We start from the raw sequence: 17,938 nt of genomic DNA on the forward strand, positions 1-17,938 counted from the left end.
CCGTTAGTGATAGTGAAAGTCGTCCTACACAATAACTCCCCTCTCTTGTCTCCCTCACACCAGCCATGAAGGTTTTCAAAGGTAAGTGCAGGTTATTTTTTTATTTTGTATTTTATTATTTTGTATTATATTACAGTATTGTAATCATTTTTATGTGAATATTTTTAGGTTGTGGAACGAATCATCTGAGTTTCCTTTTTTTTTAATGTTTATTTATTTTTTTAAGGCAGAGAGAGATAGAGTACGAGCAGGGAAGGGGTAGAGAGAGAGGGAGGCACAGAATCTGAAGCAGGCTCCAGGCTCCGAGCTGTCAGCACAGAGCCCGATGAGGGGCTCAAACCCATGAACTGTGAGATCATGACCTGAGCTGAAGTCGGATGCTTAACCTACCAACTGAACTACCCAGGTGCCCCTCCATTTTTTCTTAAGGGGAAATTTGCTTTGATATACAAGTGCTTTGGCTTACAAGCATATTTTCAGAACGAATTATGCTCACAAACTAAGGTTTTACTGTATTCTAGATTTTAAAGCATATAAAATAGCTCAATAAAATTTTTGATTACATGTTGAGATGATAATACCCTGAGTAATATAAGGTTAAATAAAAATCTATTAAAGTTAACTTTACCTGCCTTTACCTATTTTTTCCTTTTTTTAACTTGGCCATTAGAAAATTTTAAATTACACATGGCTAACATTATATCTCTATTGGACAAGCACTGGTCTAGATAAAGGCAGGTCTTGAATACCAACTTGAACTTGGCTATTATTCAGTACAAAATAAAAAGCTACTAAGATCTCAAAATGTCCACATTAGTAGCCTTTGTGTGGGGAGTGGTAAAAGGAAGTATTGCAGCACTCAGAAATACAAAAATAAGACTGCCTCTTAAAAGTTAAAATTTTAGGGGCACCTGGGTGGCTCAGTCGGTTGAGTGTCCGACTTCGGTCGGGTCATGATCTCAGAGTTCGTGCGTCGGGGTCTGTGCTAACAGCTCAGAGCCTGGAGCCTGCTTCAGATTCTGTGTATCCTTCTCTCTCTGCTCCTTGCCCACTCATTTTCTCTCTCTCTCAAAAATAAATAAACATTAAAAAAAAAAAGTTAAAAATTTTAGGGGAGCTCAGTTAGTTGAACATTTGACTATTGGTTTTGGCTCAGGTCATCTCACAGTTTTTCAGTTCAAGCCTTGTGCTGACAGTATGGAATCCGTGTGGGAGTCTCTGTCTCTCTGCCCCTTTTCCCACTCCCTCAAAATAAATAACTTTAAAAAGAAGTTAAGGGGTGCCTGGGCAGCTCAGTCAGTTGAGCGTCGACTTCGACTCCGGTCATGATCTCACGGTTGGTGAGTTCGAGCCCCGCGTCGGGCTCTGTGCTGACAGCTCAGAACCTGGAGCCCCCTTCGGATTCTGTGTCTCCCTCTTTCTCTGCCCCTGCCCAGCTCACACTCTGTCTCTGTCTCTCTCAAAAATAAACGGTAAAAAAAAAAAAATTTTTTTTTAAAGAAGTTAAAATTTTGGGGGCACCTGGGTGGCTCAGTCTATTAAGTGTTAACGACTCTTGATTTTGACTCAGGTCATCTCACAGTCGTGAGAATGAGTCCTACTATCAGGCTCCACTCTTGGCATGGAGCCTGCTTAAGACTCTCTCTCCCTCTCCCTTTGCCCCAATCCCACTCACATTCTCATTCTCTCTCTCAAAAAAATACATACGTACATAAAAATTTTTTAAGTTAAAATTTTAAATTAATTCAACAGATCAAGGCAGAAATGAAGTTGCAAAAAACATGGTTCCAGACCTGTAAGACCTGACTGGTTAATACATAGCTTCAAGTAAATTTCTAGCCTTGGGTTGGCAAACCACTCACTTACGAACAGTTCTATTTAAAAGCCAACTTTTGTAATTGTTCTTTCTTTTGACAATCATAGGTTTCTAGATCTACTCAACATCTCATTTTTCTATGATCCAGGAAAACTTCTAATCAGTTATCAGAGAATCATAGAGAATGCCAGAACGTTATGTCAAGTAACAATTATGTATTTTAGAAAGGTAAGATTCTCAGACAATCCCCTCTTGCCCTTCCTCTAACAATGTCCTACATTTGAGAAGAGGATTATTTTGATTAGCTGCTACAGTTCTGAGACATCTTATCTAGCACCCTTGATTGGCCTCTTGTTCCCCACTCTGGTAACCCATAATTTAGGGAATGTCACCACCATCTAACCAGTTGCCCAAGTCAGATATGTGATAGTCACACTAAATTTCCACTTTAACTTCACCCCAAAGACCTTGTTACATTCCACCTTCTTAGTTTGTTTCAAATCTTCCTTAATACTTCACCCCCTCCCAACCACATCATTAAATATGGCAGAATTGGCATTGAACTAAATTTCTATGGATTCTCTCTCTCATTCTCTGGGTCATCTAATTTACTTTCATGGTTTTAATTCCCAAATTGTATCTCTAGCTCAGATCTTTCTCAAAATACAACGGAATTAGAAATCCAGTCACCTGCTAGGAATATCCACCTGAATATTCCATAGGCATCCCAATCTCAAAATGTCCAAAAATTCAATTACCATCTTTTCCATCCAATTTGTTACTTATCATCGGTTCTCTAAATGTTGTGATTGTTAGAATTCCCACACTAGAAAACTGAACATCAGTTTCTCTCCCAATATCGAATCAAGTCCTTCCCATTTCTTACTCATTAAATCCTTTCTCCATTTTTCATCATAACAAATCCTTACCTGAATTCCCTTTAACCAACATCCAAACTTCATAATGTGACCTACAAGGTCTTCCATGGTCTTATCACGGTCTACTTTTATATTCAGTTTATACATGCAGTAGGTTTATCTTATCAATCTTTTTTCATGTGCTTTCTATGCCTAGATAACCTTTTCAATTTAAGGAGCATGTGCAGGCTTCCAATGTCCACCCACTCATAGGAAAAAAGGTGAGTCTAAGTACATGGGTTCTATTGGTTTTAAAATCTAAGAATCAACAAAATGAATCTATCCTGCTGCCCCTAGTAGAGGTTCTCGGGTGTAATCAGGATGTATTTCTGTTTATAAAGTTTCTCCAAGGAGGCTTAGAGGCAGTAGAAGCTAGTCCTGCTTACTGGACCAAGAGGATGAGCATCCTGGATATTCAGATTCTTTAAACCACAACTTTTGGTTTCTAATTATTTTCAGTTAAGTACCTGTTCCTCAGCATCCTTTCCAAAAGAGTGGCTGCCCAAATTCTGCTTGATTTAGCATCCTCTGTTGAGTCATCTGGAAGAAGTGACTTGCCGAGATAAGTCTAGGGAAAAAGGGCGAAGAAGCCATGTACATGACCTATAATAATGTGACGTTACTAGGAGCAGTGAGAACCGTAATGTCAATCGTATTAAAGGAATTATTCTGGGCATGTGATATTAAAAAACATTGTTCACTTAGACAACTTGTCATCCAAACAGTGAATACCATACAAGGAAAATATAAGGAAGTCTAGTATCAGGCTTCAATATTCACAGGATATTGAGGAGTCTACAGACAAATGAGTCTGAAAATGGATTTTGTCATAGCTTCAGTTCCATGCACCAATTTTTATGAGCTCATCACAAGAATAAAAGTTCCCCTAGGAGCTCAAGGGAAAGGAGACTTATCATTGTAGCTATACTAATTAAGAAGTGTTTAATAAACGTTTAAATTAAAATATGGCTCAGCTGTGATCTCATCTGCCTTATGTCTTTCCCATCTATTAAGATGTAAAAGGTGCCTCTCTGTACTCCCAGGATTTCTTCTGCTTTTTTCTCTCACTATATTCTCCACACTATCTTTGAACTTACCTGTTCTATGTTCTTCCTCTAGAATGCGACCACCCTGAGGACTGGGCCATGTCTTTTTCATCTTTGCATCCCTAACAAGTAACAATAGTTGACCTTTGTTAGCAATCAATAAAAGTCTACCAACTGACTGATTAACCAAGTCTTTTTTTTTTACTTGATTAAACCATTAAAAAATCTAAACCAATGCTATTCAAAGTAGCTAGCCCTTCAACTGTTGGTTTATAATGGGATACGGAGTTTGAGCAGAATGTGTAAAAGAATAGCTTCCTTTTTTGAGAAAGTCTTGCTATGAAAAAACTGCTGCTTTAGTGACACAGCTGATGTTATATAGTCTTGCCCCTCCCTCTTTGATCCAAACACCTGAGAGTCAGAAAAAGACATTTTCATAAAGAAAAGGAAGATGCTGAGGAATGGATGGTTAAAGTTAACTTTAGGGTCTTCATCCATCTTTATGACCATACATACATATATTTACAGATCCTCAAAATGACTTAAAATAAAGGCACCTATTTTAACTGGTTAAAAAAAAAAATAAAGACACAGGGCATTAAAAAGTTTTTTAAAAGCCAGACGCATTAAAAAAAAAAAACCTAATAAATTTTTAATTAGAATTTTTTCTTTTTTTTTAACAGGACAAGTAACAGATTACATCAAACTTCAGAACTTCTCAAATATCTAGTTATTATACACATTCCCATCTGTCTTGCAGGGAGGGATCTTGGTCGGCTTAACAGTTTCAGGTAAAATAAGCTGCATAATAGTATATATTACAATAATAAATGTACAATGTTTACATGAAATATGTCTTAGAAGCAAAAAAAAAAAAAAAGATGCATCTGCATCAAAAGGCGACCTTTTAAAATGCCACAACTATTTTTTACATTCACTCTTGCAACAGGTCACAAGATGGGGTCACTAAGCTCAGATAAATCACTATGATGCACATAAAATACAGAAAGATTGGTTATTTTATATATATTATATATATATATTTATATTCTCACACTTTAGCATCTGAGACATAAACTGAGAATTTAAAATTTATTCTCTTCAGATAACAAATCATTTTTTATTTTTCATAAACATGGTGCCCACAAAAGCACATAGGTAAGGCACAATAGGGTTTTCTGTTACAGAACAGTGTGCATCATGTTTACTTAACCAGAAAACGTGCATTATCTGTGCAAGTTCATGCTGCAAACCCAACACATATACAATAAAAAACAAAAAGGAAACTGAGCTTTAAACAAAATCAAAATTGGTACAATTCCAGCTGTTTCACATATTCTGGACTGACAACAATATATCAACAGGTTGTTTTTTAAAAAGCCAATTGTTACGTTACAAGTAAACTCTGCTCAGCAACGATTTTAATCTGAAATCATAAACAGTAATAAAGCAACTTTACTGAAACAAAGTAAATACCGAGGCACAAAGCAACAGTCACTCGTGCATTTACTATATTGCAAGCTTTCATGACCCAAAATTTCAAATATAAATTTTCAAAGACACATTTTGCTGCAACAATGTGCCCTGCTTTAAACTTGACATAGAACAGGGGAGCTGACATTTCATTAAATTATAAATAAATTGGGAAAATGACTTACTCCCAATAGTACTATGACATAGTCCTAGTATTTATAATAAATACAGCTTTTCACAAAATACTTTTCCAATATCTGCCAATTGCATCTTTATTGCTCACATAAATTTGAATCCATTACAACCGATATCGTAACTTTCACACAAAATCATACTCAGACATTTTTATATAAAACTTATAAAAGATATTTTAAACTTGTATCTAATACTTCCAGGTGTTTGGCTGTTTGATCTATGTGATAGTACAGCCATATGTATATATGTGTGTATATATATACACATATACACATACATATATATACACATACACACATATATACACATACATATGTACACATTAGATTATGAATAAAATAGGAAGCTTATTTTACTGCTTTAATGCAGACATCCTCACAAAACAAGACTACTTTCGCCAACCCCCAGCATTTATACATATATACAAAAGCCAGTTTAAGTACATGTACATCCACCTACACGTATATGTAACCACTAAACCCAAATTAATTTTCCTGTATTCCAGCTGTAACAAATGAATCTCTTACAAGCAATAGAAACCTAAGGTTAAATTGGGAAATTAACAGTTTTACCACACTGGCCTGGTAAGGAACTATGCAGGTGACTGTATACAAAAATGCACAACATTAGTTCACAGGAAATTATGGAAATACAAGAGGCCTCTTCACCATGCTTTTGTGTGGTTATCCGAACACTTTGTGGTGCAAAAACACAACCACCACATCTGAAAATGCTTAATAACGTCAATGTTCCTCATGCAAAACTTTAAATGCATTGGCTTAACTGAGCTCCAAAAACTAAATGAAACAATTGTTCTGTCTACTCGGCATTGCTGCCTCACTGTTAAGTCCCTTTGGAACCTTAAGATTTCTGGAACATTCAAACAGAGCTGTATTCAATAAAAATATTACATACAAAAAGCATTTAAAAGGAAGACAAGAAGCCAAACAGGAATTTTCCTATTGTAAATACCAATCCTAGGAGTGGAAGAAAGTCTTTTCAGGAACCTCCTTGAGAATTGGCTAGGCCAGTCCGAAGACGAAGATGAGACATAGAGTTCATATGTTTATTTGATGGCTTCAAGGGAGTATTGCAAGTAAGAGCTTGGGGAAAGCGGTGGTGATATCTATCTAGTCGTAAATATTTTACTGTAACCAATTTCCCTGTTGTAAGATAAAAATAATATTTTAGATCTGTAAAAATGTGCTTAATATTTACAAAAAACAAACTGTGGTAAAAGACATATGAACATAATATGCAAATAAAGGAATCTTAAATTATTACTCTAAAAATGCTGACCTAATATTCTTTAATTTAAAATCTGGTATAATTTAACAGTAAGCCATAATTTATGTTTTTAAAATGTTTGTAATACTCAAACTTCTTACCATCAAACCAAGAGCCATGCAATGCCTTAAAAGCTTTTCCAGCATATTCTGGAGACAGACATTTAACATATACACAGCCCTGTGATATTTAAAAAAAAAAAAAAAGAAACAAAGAAAGAAAGAGAAAAAAAAGAAACAGTCTTAGTTTAATAGCAACAAATCCTAAATGTAGAATTCGATAGTAAAAGTTACTTTACCTCACGTGAATTTTTGTCTACTGCAATATGAACAATGCCATCATTATCACTGCATTTTTCTAAAATTGCTTCTTGAATTGCCAAATGCCACTGATCCCCTATTTCCCTAAAAATTGATGGAAAAAAAAAATCAATAGCCATATTCCTATTCTGTTAAAAGTCTTTATTGTCTCTTATAACACATAAACCCTAGCAGAATGGGAATAATTTCAAAACTACATACTGTTAAAACTAGTAGTTAGGTAAATACTTGTTACAAGTACTACACAGAATTAAAAAATACTGGCATTCACAGTCCCAGACCTTCTCTCATTTCCAGTGGAAGAAGGCACAGAGCTGAGGCAATGAGCACAGCAGAACAAATGTGCTGTCATTTTTACGTCTGAAATCTTATGTACCTGTAGTCATTTCTTTTTTTCTCCCTAGCAAGCGTTAACACTTTAATGAGTCTGTAGTGAACTTAAAAAACTTGAGTACTATTTTTTTTAGTGATATTTTCAAATTCCTAAACTTAAGGGCAATTCCTAGTAAATAATGTGTTCTGGTGTTCTCTTTTTCGAAATAATGGAGGAATGATACAAGACAAACATTTTGCATAAAGCATCACCTTACTGTTACATGAACTTTTAAGAGTTCCTGCTGCACCGATGCCTATTTGTCTTACTTGTGAGATACAGAGGGCAAGCCGAAGGGAGAGTGGCTACACTTTAAATCATAAATCTTCATCTTAGTAACAAAATACTAGACTGGCACTGATTTCCTAATCCCTAAGAAATGAGGTCAGCTTCTCAAAAGAGGGATCAGAGCACTGCTAAGTGCTTATATCTCTGCAAAACGGAGGGGGTGTGTTATGTGTACTGACAGAGTTTCTTTTCTCCACAGTTCCAATTTTGTTGCCACTGATTTGGAATCTCGTTATATCAACCATTTCTTGAAATAAATAAGTTACTAAATGGGATGTATGGGTATTTTCTAAGTAATACGGTTTCTACTGTTAGAATTCTTTTTACAAAACAGAACCTGATCTGTTGTATCATTGGACAAATAAGTAACATCTAGGAAGCAAATTCTAGAAATTACTGCAGCTTATATATGAAATAGTACAGATTCTAAGGCAATAACTTTTGACTGTGCTAATCTCTGGATGCATGTGCTGCTATAACATACAAAAGAAAAGTTTCTCAAATATTAAATGGACACAAAAGTTTCTCGAATATTACATGGACAAGTAGACAGGTCTTAAGAAGGAAAAGTACATCTTTGCAGAGAATTTTTACAATCAGAGATTGGAAATTTAAAAATAGTAGATATTTATCTATATTGCCTAATAAGGCAAAGAATATTGGCAGACAAGATTTATATACTTAACAAAAAGTACTGTTTATCACCACGTGTATCATTAATTTGACTCAAACATTTATCTGCCATGGGGACTCGTAGTGCATACAAAGATTTGTAATTTAACAAATTATTATACTTCTGTGTCTTTTGGCCAGACCTTGGCCTGAAATATAACAAAAGAGGAGAAAAGAAAAACATAACACTTCTGTAGTTAGAGATTCAAAAGTAAAAGAGACTGTTCAATTACAGACATAACAATGTAAGGATATTCCAAATAAAAATTACATATACCTCTGATCATAATACTTACATAACTGGGTCAAACATATTTCGAATCTTTAAACATGGTGTCAAACTATTTGGTGGTGAATTTCTTCTATCTAAATGAAATGCTACAAAAAACAAATTAGTGTTACTATTTGTCACTGTTCCATTTAGTTCATTCAAAACATATTCATTGCATGCTTTTCCTAGGAGCCAGACCCCTGGATATTAAGGTAAATCAAAGAGAGACAATCATTGCTATCACAGAGTCTGCAGTTTAGTGGGTGAGACAGATGAGAAACCGTGTCAAAAAAAAACCCGTTATTGTGGCAAATCTTAAGAAAGAAGAATACAGGAAGCTGTGAAAGTAACTTAGGTAGTCTGGAAGTATAGCACTTGAGGAAGTAACATTTATGCTGGGACCCAAAAAGTAATAAAAGTAGACAGAGTGAAGAGAAGTATAAAGGGCATTTCAAGCAAATGTGATAGCTTATATATACAGCCCCAGGCAAGAAGGAGCTCAGTGCAGTCAAGTAACTAAAAGACAGCCACTGTGGCTAGAGCAGGAACAATAGAAAGCTAAACCTTAACAGGGACAGGTTAGAGCAGGAACAATAGAAAGCTAATCCTTAACAGGGACAGGTCAGATTATTGAGAACCATGAAGATCACACTAAAGTGTTTAGACATTGCCGTTAGACCAAAAGAAAGTCACTCAAGTTTTTTTTAAGGAGAGGAATAATATGATGAGATCTATCTTTTAAAATTATAATTTTTTAAAGTAGACTGTTATGTGGAAAATCGATTAGGTGGAAACAAAAGCGAATGCAAGGAGACCAGTGAGAAAGTTACCATAGTTGTTTAAGAGAAAGAGGATACTAATGTGGGTAAGACAGGCCAGCAATGCAGATGGAAATAAGTAGACAGACTCAGGACATACGGAGATTTGACACGACTTGTTTAAAAACTATACATGGGAGGTAAGGAAGAGATTAAGGATGACCCCCAGGTTTATGGCAGAACCAACTGAGAAGGGGTATCATTAATTAGACCAAGAACACCGGGGGAAGAGGTCCGTTTGGCAAGAGAAGTTAATGAATTCATGCACATGTTCACTTTGTGGTGTCCATATCCTAGTAGTATACAGGTGGTATACAGGTGGGTATAAAACTCTGAAAACCATAGGACTTAATTCAAGATATAAATTTGGGAGTTATCAACATATCTATGGTAAATGAAGTTGGAGCGTGAGATCATCTAGGAAGACAGGTAGAATGAGAAAAGACACTGGCCTTGAGAAACTCCAACACGTTAGAGGTCCAGGAAAAGAAGAAAATTTGGAAAAGAAGATTGAACAAATGGTCAGAAGTAGCAGGAAAACTAGTAGAAAGTGGCATCCCCAAAACCAGAGAAAGTTTTAAAGCAGGCTCAATTGTTAACACTGTTAAGTAAAATAAGGACAGAAAAGAAAAATGTCCAATGGGTTTAGCAGTATGAATGTCTGAGAGCTGTTTCCATGGAATGTCAGGGATGGAAAACAGATTAGAATCAGCTGAAGAATAAATGGGAAGTGAAAAAGTAAAAACAGTGAGTACAGTAAACTAATGCTATGTGGCTATGAATGGGTAGAGACAGAGTGATAGCTACAGAACAGTGTAGACTCTAACAATGTGTGTTAAAGATGAGAGAGACTATATAGCATGTTTAAGCGCTGATGAAAAGGTCCAGGAGAGGCAGGGGTTTAGAACACAGTGAGAGAAGATGCTTGAGAAGACTGGAGGGAATGGAACCCTGAGGGCTTAGATCCCCTTCCCTATAGAGGGAAGGGCTCAGGTCTTTGTTAAGTGAGAGAACTCTTCAAATGCAATAGGCGGTGAGGGTGAGTGTGGATTCTGGCAATTTTACTGAGTTGGTGGTAGAACGATGAGGCAGGGACTATGTGATTGCTTCTATCTGAGTCATCAACTGAAAGGAGAGAAAGGCAAAGGTTTGACAAGATGGAAAGAAATCCAAAATTGTTACTGAGCAGAGCAGGAAAGTGAAGTGACCTGGTAAAATATTTTAAGAACATGAAAGTCAGGTAGTGCTGAGGGCCCAACTGAGGTTGATTATTTATGACATACCAGTCTGCAAAACTGTATGACTTTTTCCCCGCTGTGCTCAGCTACCTGCACATAGACAAAACAGTTTCATCCTTGGTTGGAATTTACCAGGCTAAGAGGGATAGGTGATGACTTAAGGGTACTAGCAAGAAAAGGATTGGAAAGATGGGTTGTGGAAACTAAGATGGACAGGAAAAGAAATAAAGCCAGGAGGAAGACTGAAAAACTGGAAAAAGTAGGTATATCAAAGAATTGGAGAGTATGGGAAGTTTAAAACAAAAAACAAAACAAAACAAACAATAATATATATATATATTTATATGTATATATATAAAGCAAGAAAGTTGAAAGGATGAGTTTATGGCTAAAGACCAGAGTGTATCAATGGCTTAAATAAGTGATGGGGATCAAGGAGGGCACCTGTTGTGATGAGCACCAGGTGTCGTATGTAAGTGATGAATCACTAAATTCTACACCTGAAGCTGATATTACACTGCATGTTAACTAAAGGGAATTTAAATAAAAACTTGTAAGAAAAAATAAATTAATGAAAGATTTCAGAAGTATCTAGTGAAATGAAATGTCTGGGGTGTGAATGTCCTACAAGTGCTTGATAAGGGGTGGGGGAAAGGCCACTGTACATGAAAAATCTTTGCCAAACCCCAGATCAAGAAAGCCTATGAACCTTCTAGCACCACCTAGACTTCTCTGGCAGAGTGTGTAGGTGGTATTCTTGATGACCTTTTAGTTGTAGGCCATCTGACTTCCTTGAAATTCCAATACTGGCCTGGGCCAGCAGGGAATGAACCAGAGAAAATGGAAGCATTAATACCATCTTATCCTAGTCTAGACCCAAGTTTCCGCAAAACAATGGCTCTGGGAGAAGCTATTCCTGGTCAATTCTAGTCACAAAGTAGTCATGAAGATCCAAGTGATTTTTAAGATATATGCTTTGTCTCCCTAACTAAATTGTAATCACCTTCTGGTACAAGCAGAGAGGTAGTGGTTACCAAATGATGATACATTTCAAATACCTCAAGAATTATGTTTGGATCCTTCAAATGAATGCTATTTATTCTGAAGGCTCCATCTGCTGGAAACATAAATAATTCTCTCCAGCAGGTATGGTTTGATTTTTAACTAGTGCTTTAAAATATCATTAGAGATACTACTGCTATATAAGAATCCAATCTATACTTAACAATCCTTTAGGAAGAGAACTAAAAATTCAATAAGGTTGATTAAGTAACAATTACTTGGAAAAAATACTATGAAATGACAACAGCTTATAGTGGGAGTGAATTCAAAAGACTACTATAATTACCAACCCTCCAGCCATGTACCTTTTAATTAAACCACAGTATTTATAAAAGCATAAACATTAAGCCTGTTAATAAGTTAAACTATCTTTTTACATAAACCACCACCAAACTGCCCCACCCCCACTCTATAGCACTACTTATAGTACAACATTTGTGTTCAGATACATTTAAGTGAAAGCAAAATTTAGTTTATGTATTAATATTTTCAATAAGATAAGTCAGTCATTTAAATTATACTTAGACTACACATTTAATGGCATAAAATATAATATTAAAATGAAATTCTTTCTTTATTAGGGCTATATGTTCTTAAGTGAGGTGATACAGGTAATTATCATTAAGAAGTATCCCACCAACTTCTCATTATTCAGCTCCTGTAACCAATTCTTTTATGATCAAATTCTCTTGAACTCAAATCTCTCTTGCTAGGAGTCTATAAACTTTTATCATCACAACCCTCCAAAAAATTTGAATGGATATATTTAAGCAAATGGCTACTAGGTTCTACCCCAAGATTTTCTGCCTTCAGAATAACAATCTCAGCCATTATATTTTTTTCTGTTTGCTAACTAAGCAACAGGCATATTATTTTACTCTCAATCCCTTTCTAGGGATTACTTGACTTGTAACTGTCAAGTAAAGAGAGATTGAGTTTATAAGTCTTTACATTGTGCATTTAGAAGTATTCAAATTAAGATAGCTCAGTATTTGGCATATAGTTTATAAACATATGCTACACCAGAAGAACCCTGATGAAACAAAGTAGCAGGACATTTTAAAACTATTCTATCAATTCAAGTTGAGTTTTACAACTAATATAACTGACCTAAAGTTGTCTTATATCACACTTATGCAGTCTTTTCCTATCTAAAGAAAATGATAAAATGAAAATAGTTTGAGGTTTTAAATTCTAGATATAGAGCATCCAATTTAACGCACTTAAGAATCTGTCATTCCCCCCTACTAACTTATAAGAACTTGGATTATCTAGGTCAAGAAACTGTCTTTAGATTCATCTTGAAAATCTCACATTTTAAAAATGCAAATAAAAGGGCACCAAGGTGGCTCAGTGGGTTAAGCATCTGACTCTTGATTTCAGCTCAGATCATGATCTCACAGTTTGTGAGTGTGAGCCCCCCATGGGGCTCTGCGCTGACTGTATGAAGCCTGTTTGGGATTTTCTCTCTCTCTCTCTCTCTCTCTCTCTCTCTCTCCCCGCCCATCCCCTACTCATGCTGTCTCTCTCTCAAAATAAATAAACTTCAAATAAGTAAACAAAATAAAAATAAGACAACTATAATAAATTCACATGAACAAAATAATGGCCTTTTCTAGAACATCACATGCATACATAAGCACCAACTGCTAGCTACATGAAGAAATTAGACTCAGAATTCGTAACCATTACAACAGGCACTAAGGTAATCTGATCTGACTGGCTTTGCATTCTGTTTTCATTTCATAAGACCCTTCCGCAGACACCTTTTAAAACAAAAAGTCTATTCTTTAGTGTCATCTTTGGCATCATCAAAGCATCGTTTTTATGCCATGATTATTGAAGACTATCATTATTATTATTATGATTCAAGCTCTTTAACAGTGAAAATTAGAGAACAGAGTGATTGGATTTTTTTTTCAATATCAAAACAACTTAACTTTCTCATAAATACTGTGTTTAGCAAACATTGATAAATATGCTTTTATCCAACAAGAAGATTTAAAGAAACTCAACTCACGACTAGTTCTGAAATGCACACTAAACTAACAAGATTTAATTTTTGCAACTAACCATCCAAAAATTCAAGTGAGGTAACAGTCATCACTAATAGAGGTTTGGGTACCTAAGGCAACCAATCACCAGACTCTCCTATATATTTACATCTACCTGTTTTTGTAGCTATGCAAGCCTTAAGAACAATATGGAAAGATAGCCACAAAAGCTACTTGGCACAAGGGATATGCAGATGGAGGAGTCTTAATAAAAAAGAGGGAGGCAAGCAAAACTCAGAAAAAAGAGCAGTTAAAAAGTTATGTTTCACTTATATATGTTTTATACATATGTAAAACAGAAATTATGTCTTATCTGCATAAAAATTAGGGGAAAAGAATATAGCTAGATCTACAATACTAAGTTGCTGTAAGTGAAAAAGGAAAAACTCAAAGTAATGTATATAGTGTTCTATTATAGTAAAAATAAACCACTTATGTTTATATTTGCAAGGAGGAAAGTAGAAGTATATAAAGAAGCTAACACGAATTCCTTCTATGGGATGAAACTGCAAAGGGAGCGTCGCCTTCATGTATCTTTCAATGGTACTATTTTCCTTTAAACATGTATTGAAGAGGGCATCTTTTGGGATGAGCACTGGGTGTTGTATGGAAACCAATTTGACAATAAATTTCATATATATTTTAAAAAATTAAATTAAAAATAAACATGTAACACTTTTATGTGCTGAAAAAATTAGAAAAACTGATGTTTATTTCTGTTGTTGTTTAAAAATACATACCTTGACCTTGCCATACTTTAGAAGGTATTACTAATATTTTGTCACAGGAGGCAGAAGGCTGGATCCAGCGCCAAACTAGAAAATCTGTACCACCTATTCTTCGTGTCTCTGTGCGAACTCTAGACTCATTAGCAGCAAGGAAGTCAACAGCTCTATCCCAGACTTTCTTCATCTTTTTCCTGTCATGTGAACAAAATGACAAATGTACTATCATCTTGGCTTGTCATCTTTTTCAAGTATTAGTAATTGGTTATTGTAATTTTCAAGTATTAGATAATGGTTATTATTAGCTCTGATTTTTCTGATCGCTGCTTATGAAGTTTTTTTCAAAAAAGATTTAGATGCTTGAAGCTCATGTCAGATTTACTGAATGTCAATCTCCAGAGGTAGAACATAAGCATCAGTAATTTTTTCCCCCAAAGTCCACTGATGATTCTGAGGTGTTGCTAACAGTGAAGAATGCTGCTTTAGGATATGGAATCATCTTTTATTTTCAAGAAGTTATTATTTAGTATTTTTATTTAAAAAGCTTCATTAACAACAAAATATTTAAGGCATTATTAGTAAAACATCACTGGCTATTGTCTATCTCTGTTTCTTTATCAAGATGAAATTAACGGAAATAAGGTGAAAACTGACAACAAAGAATCAAAAATGTATAGAAGTGATAATGATTTGGAAATCCAGCTGTCTATCAGGCCACTCAAAATTAGGAGGACAAGACAGGGAATTTAGAAAGAAAGGAGAGTTTAAAGTACAAAAGTAAAGCAGGTCTACTTGAAAAGGGCCCCAACTCTCAATATCATTATCACGATTTCAGAAGATACCAACATTCAGATCTACTTTGACTCACAAGACTTTGAACACACCTGTCATGAGGCTGTATTAAGGAATCTTGCACATGTGGAATAGGCATGTAAGGTTGTAAGTCTTTATTTTCCTGGCAAGCTTCATTATGACTTCGTAAAACATCTGAAAATAAACAAATTTACAAATGAATCAATGGACATCACGTTGTAATTTTTCACATGACTACTCTAGAAATAGTTTCGATCTTTTCAAATACTTATACCTATTATCTTCACCACCATATCATACATCTGTCTTGTTTCCTCTTCTTCTTTTGTCCAGCGATATTTCATGTAACGCAGAACGACACAAACCATCACTACACCTGCAATATTTACATATTTTGTGTTTTAAAAATTGTGGTCAGTGGCATTCAATTAAGTCACTGCAATCTGAAGTTATTGGTCTAATCGTTAAATCTGATGTTAACAAAACACAGCAAAGAAAGAGAACTCTTAGGACAGTTTCTACAGTAATTATTTTAACTGCTATAATGGTATAATGGAATGGGCCTTCAAAACAGTGGACTGAATCAGCTACATAATTACTATTACATAGACCAATTTGGTGTTAAACATTTTCCTGAGTTTCACTTAATCTCTCTAGAAAAACTATCTCTTCCATTATGTTGACAACTCAACATTTAAATTCTATTTTTTTTAAAACAATGTAACCACATCTCACGAACTTTTTCCTTTGCCACATTAAGCTATTAGGAAAGTGAGTTTTCTAAGACTGTAAATATACTACACCTGACTTTAAGTAAATTATTTTTAAAGGACTTGAACAGAAAAAAGAAAAAAATGAGTATCTTCTAAATTCCTATAAACGGGGAGCCTGGGTGGCTCAGTCGGTTAAGTGTCCAACTCCTGATTTCAGCTCAGGTCATGATCTCATGATTCGTGAGATCGAGCCTGGAGTTGGGCTCCACGCTGGCAGCAGGAAGACTGCTTGGGATTCTCTCCCTTTCTCTCTGTCCCTCCCCTGCTCACTCACTCTCAAAAATAAACCTAGAAAAATAAACTCCTATAATCAATCAAAACAGTCACAGAAAATCCAGGAATCCAAGGTAAATGATAGTTTTTAAATCAAAAAGAATTTTAATGAACTTAATTTATAATATTTTATTATTTAAAAAATAAGCTTAATTTTTAAATTTTCCTGTTCTATTTTGTTAAGATTTCTGTTTATGCACCATACTTGCTTTTCCTGACATTCTTATGATAAAGTTTTATTCCAACTTCCCTTATAATACTGATTTCTAAGTCCTTAGATTAATACTGATAATATGTATTAAAAAAGTCAGTTATTATACCTTAATGAAGACTTCTCGATGTGATTTATAACGGGAACTACCACAGAAGTAAATTCTCAACTGGTAAAATACAGACACAAAAATTCTACACTATCATGTACCTTCTTTCTCACCCCACCAACTTACCTAAGCATAACAACAATAACCTGTGGGTGACAGTAATAAAAGCACGTCGAAAACGACACCAGAAAGACATCTGTGGTCTTGTGGACTGTAAAAACTGCACATCAGTTATATTTTTCAATTGCTCCTCGGGGCCATAACCAACACACCTATTTAAAAATAATTAAGGAGACTTTAGAGCCAAAATCACTACTTATACTACAAAATGGCCAAAGTGGAAATTAAATCCTTTACCTTATTCCAACATCTTTTCCATTTTTTAAAATCCACTTCAAAGAAATATTAAATATATCTTCATATTCAGGGCCTAAATCCTAATAAGAAAAATGGAGAAAGTAACTAACTATTCTTAGTCATTTACATTCTTTTGACTCTGTGTAAGCTATACTATAAATACCATACTTTCATTTTTATATAACACTTGAAGCTATATTACATAACAAAAATGTATTATTCATTACAGAAAAACAAAAGGAGAAAAAAAAAGTCACAATTTCCCCACCATCCTAAGATAACCAGTATTAATATTTTGTTTTGTTTTCTTTTTCGTTCTTTCACATTTACAGATTTGGAGGATTTTTTTTTTTTTAAGTAATTTGTCTTTTAAGTATCACTGTGGTTAAGAGTGGATGGGCTAATTTTTTTATGGAATATTATTTTTAGATGAACAAATGGCAAACTATTCAGAGTTGGCTGTTTCACTGACATTTTCTCAACAAATGAATGAAGCAGGCCTGTCAACTCAAGAAAAACAGTTGACTTTGTTACCAATGATGACATTCAAGCTTTCATGTCAAAAGCAAAATTTGGAAAAAGTTGAATCCATTACTATAAGCTTGACACCCTTGCAGCACTTAAAGACCTTTGCAATGAGACTGGTGCAATATTAATGAATGCGACTTTGGGGTATGGCATAATGAAAGGTGTCAAACACCGAGAAGATCTGCATAACCTACAAACCAGGATTTTCCAAATGACCAATGCAGGAGTCATAAAGTCTTGCACAGGTAAAGGATCTATCTGTTCTACGTGTAACCTAGAAAAAGGACTGTAGAGACAGAGTAAACAAAAATCACCGATA

The 17,938-nt window shown here is 34.9% G+C and overlaps 1 protein-coding gene and 2 long non-coding RNA genes across 4 annotated transcripts in view; 2 read left to right on the top strand and 1 right to left on the bottom strand.

Annotated features, from left to right (window-relative positions):
* Positions 1-30: 30 nt before the first annotated feature.
* LOC121040809 (uncharacterized) lies at positions 31-4,659 on the top strand. Of its 2 annotated transcripts, none has more exons than XR_005795458.1 (4): positions 31-81; positions 1,924-2,044; positions 2,891-2,954; positions 4,463-4,659. It is a non-coding gene; the product is annotated as an uncharacterized LOC121040809 (long non-coding RNA). The 2 variants fall into 2 exon arrangements; XR_005795459.1 differs by lacking the exon at positions 4,463-4,659 and adding an exon at positions 3,853-4,362.
* LEMD3 (LEM domain containing 3) overlaps positions 4,418-17,938 on the bottom strand; it is a 65,520-nt gene continuing 51,999 nt past the window's right edge. Inside the window, exons 5-13 of the mRNA XM_040491500.1 lie at positions 17,092-17,171; positions 16,861-17,006; positions 15,643-15,744; positions 15,440-15,542; positions 14,571-14,749; positions 8,684-8,765; positions 7,033-7,138; positions 6,836-6,914; positions 4,418-6,610 (exon numbers count right to left, since the gene is read on the bottom strand). Coding sequence (XP_040347434.1) covers positions 6,447-6,610; positions 6,836-6,914; positions 7,033-7,138; positions 8,684-8,765; positions 14,571-14,749; positions 15,440-15,542; positions 15,643-15,744; positions 16,861-17,006; positions 17,092-17,171 — 1,041 coding nt within the window. The 3' untranslated portion in view covers positions 4,418-6,446. The remainder of the gene's footprint in view (positions 6,611-6,835; positions 6,915-7,032; positions 7,139-8,683; positions 8,766-14,570; positions 14,750-15,439; positions 15,543-15,642; positions 15,745-16,860; positions 17,007-17,091; positions 17,172-17,938) is intronic.
* LOC121040810 (uncharacterized) lies at positions 8,761-9,568 on the top strand. Its single transcript, XR_005795460.1, has 2 exons — positions 8,761-9,236; positions 9,280-9,568. It is a non-coding gene; the product is annotated as an uncharacterized LOC121040810 (long non-coding RNA).

Source organism: Herpailurus yagouaroundi, unplaced genomic scaffold (assembly GCF_014898765.1).
Source record: "Herpailurus yagouaroundi ecotype Mexico unplaced genomic scaffold, PumYag 182, whole genome shotgun sequence".
NCBI classification, from domain to species: Eukaryota; Metazoa; Chordata; class Mammalia; order Carnivora; family Felidae; genus Herpailurus; species Herpailurus yagouaroundi.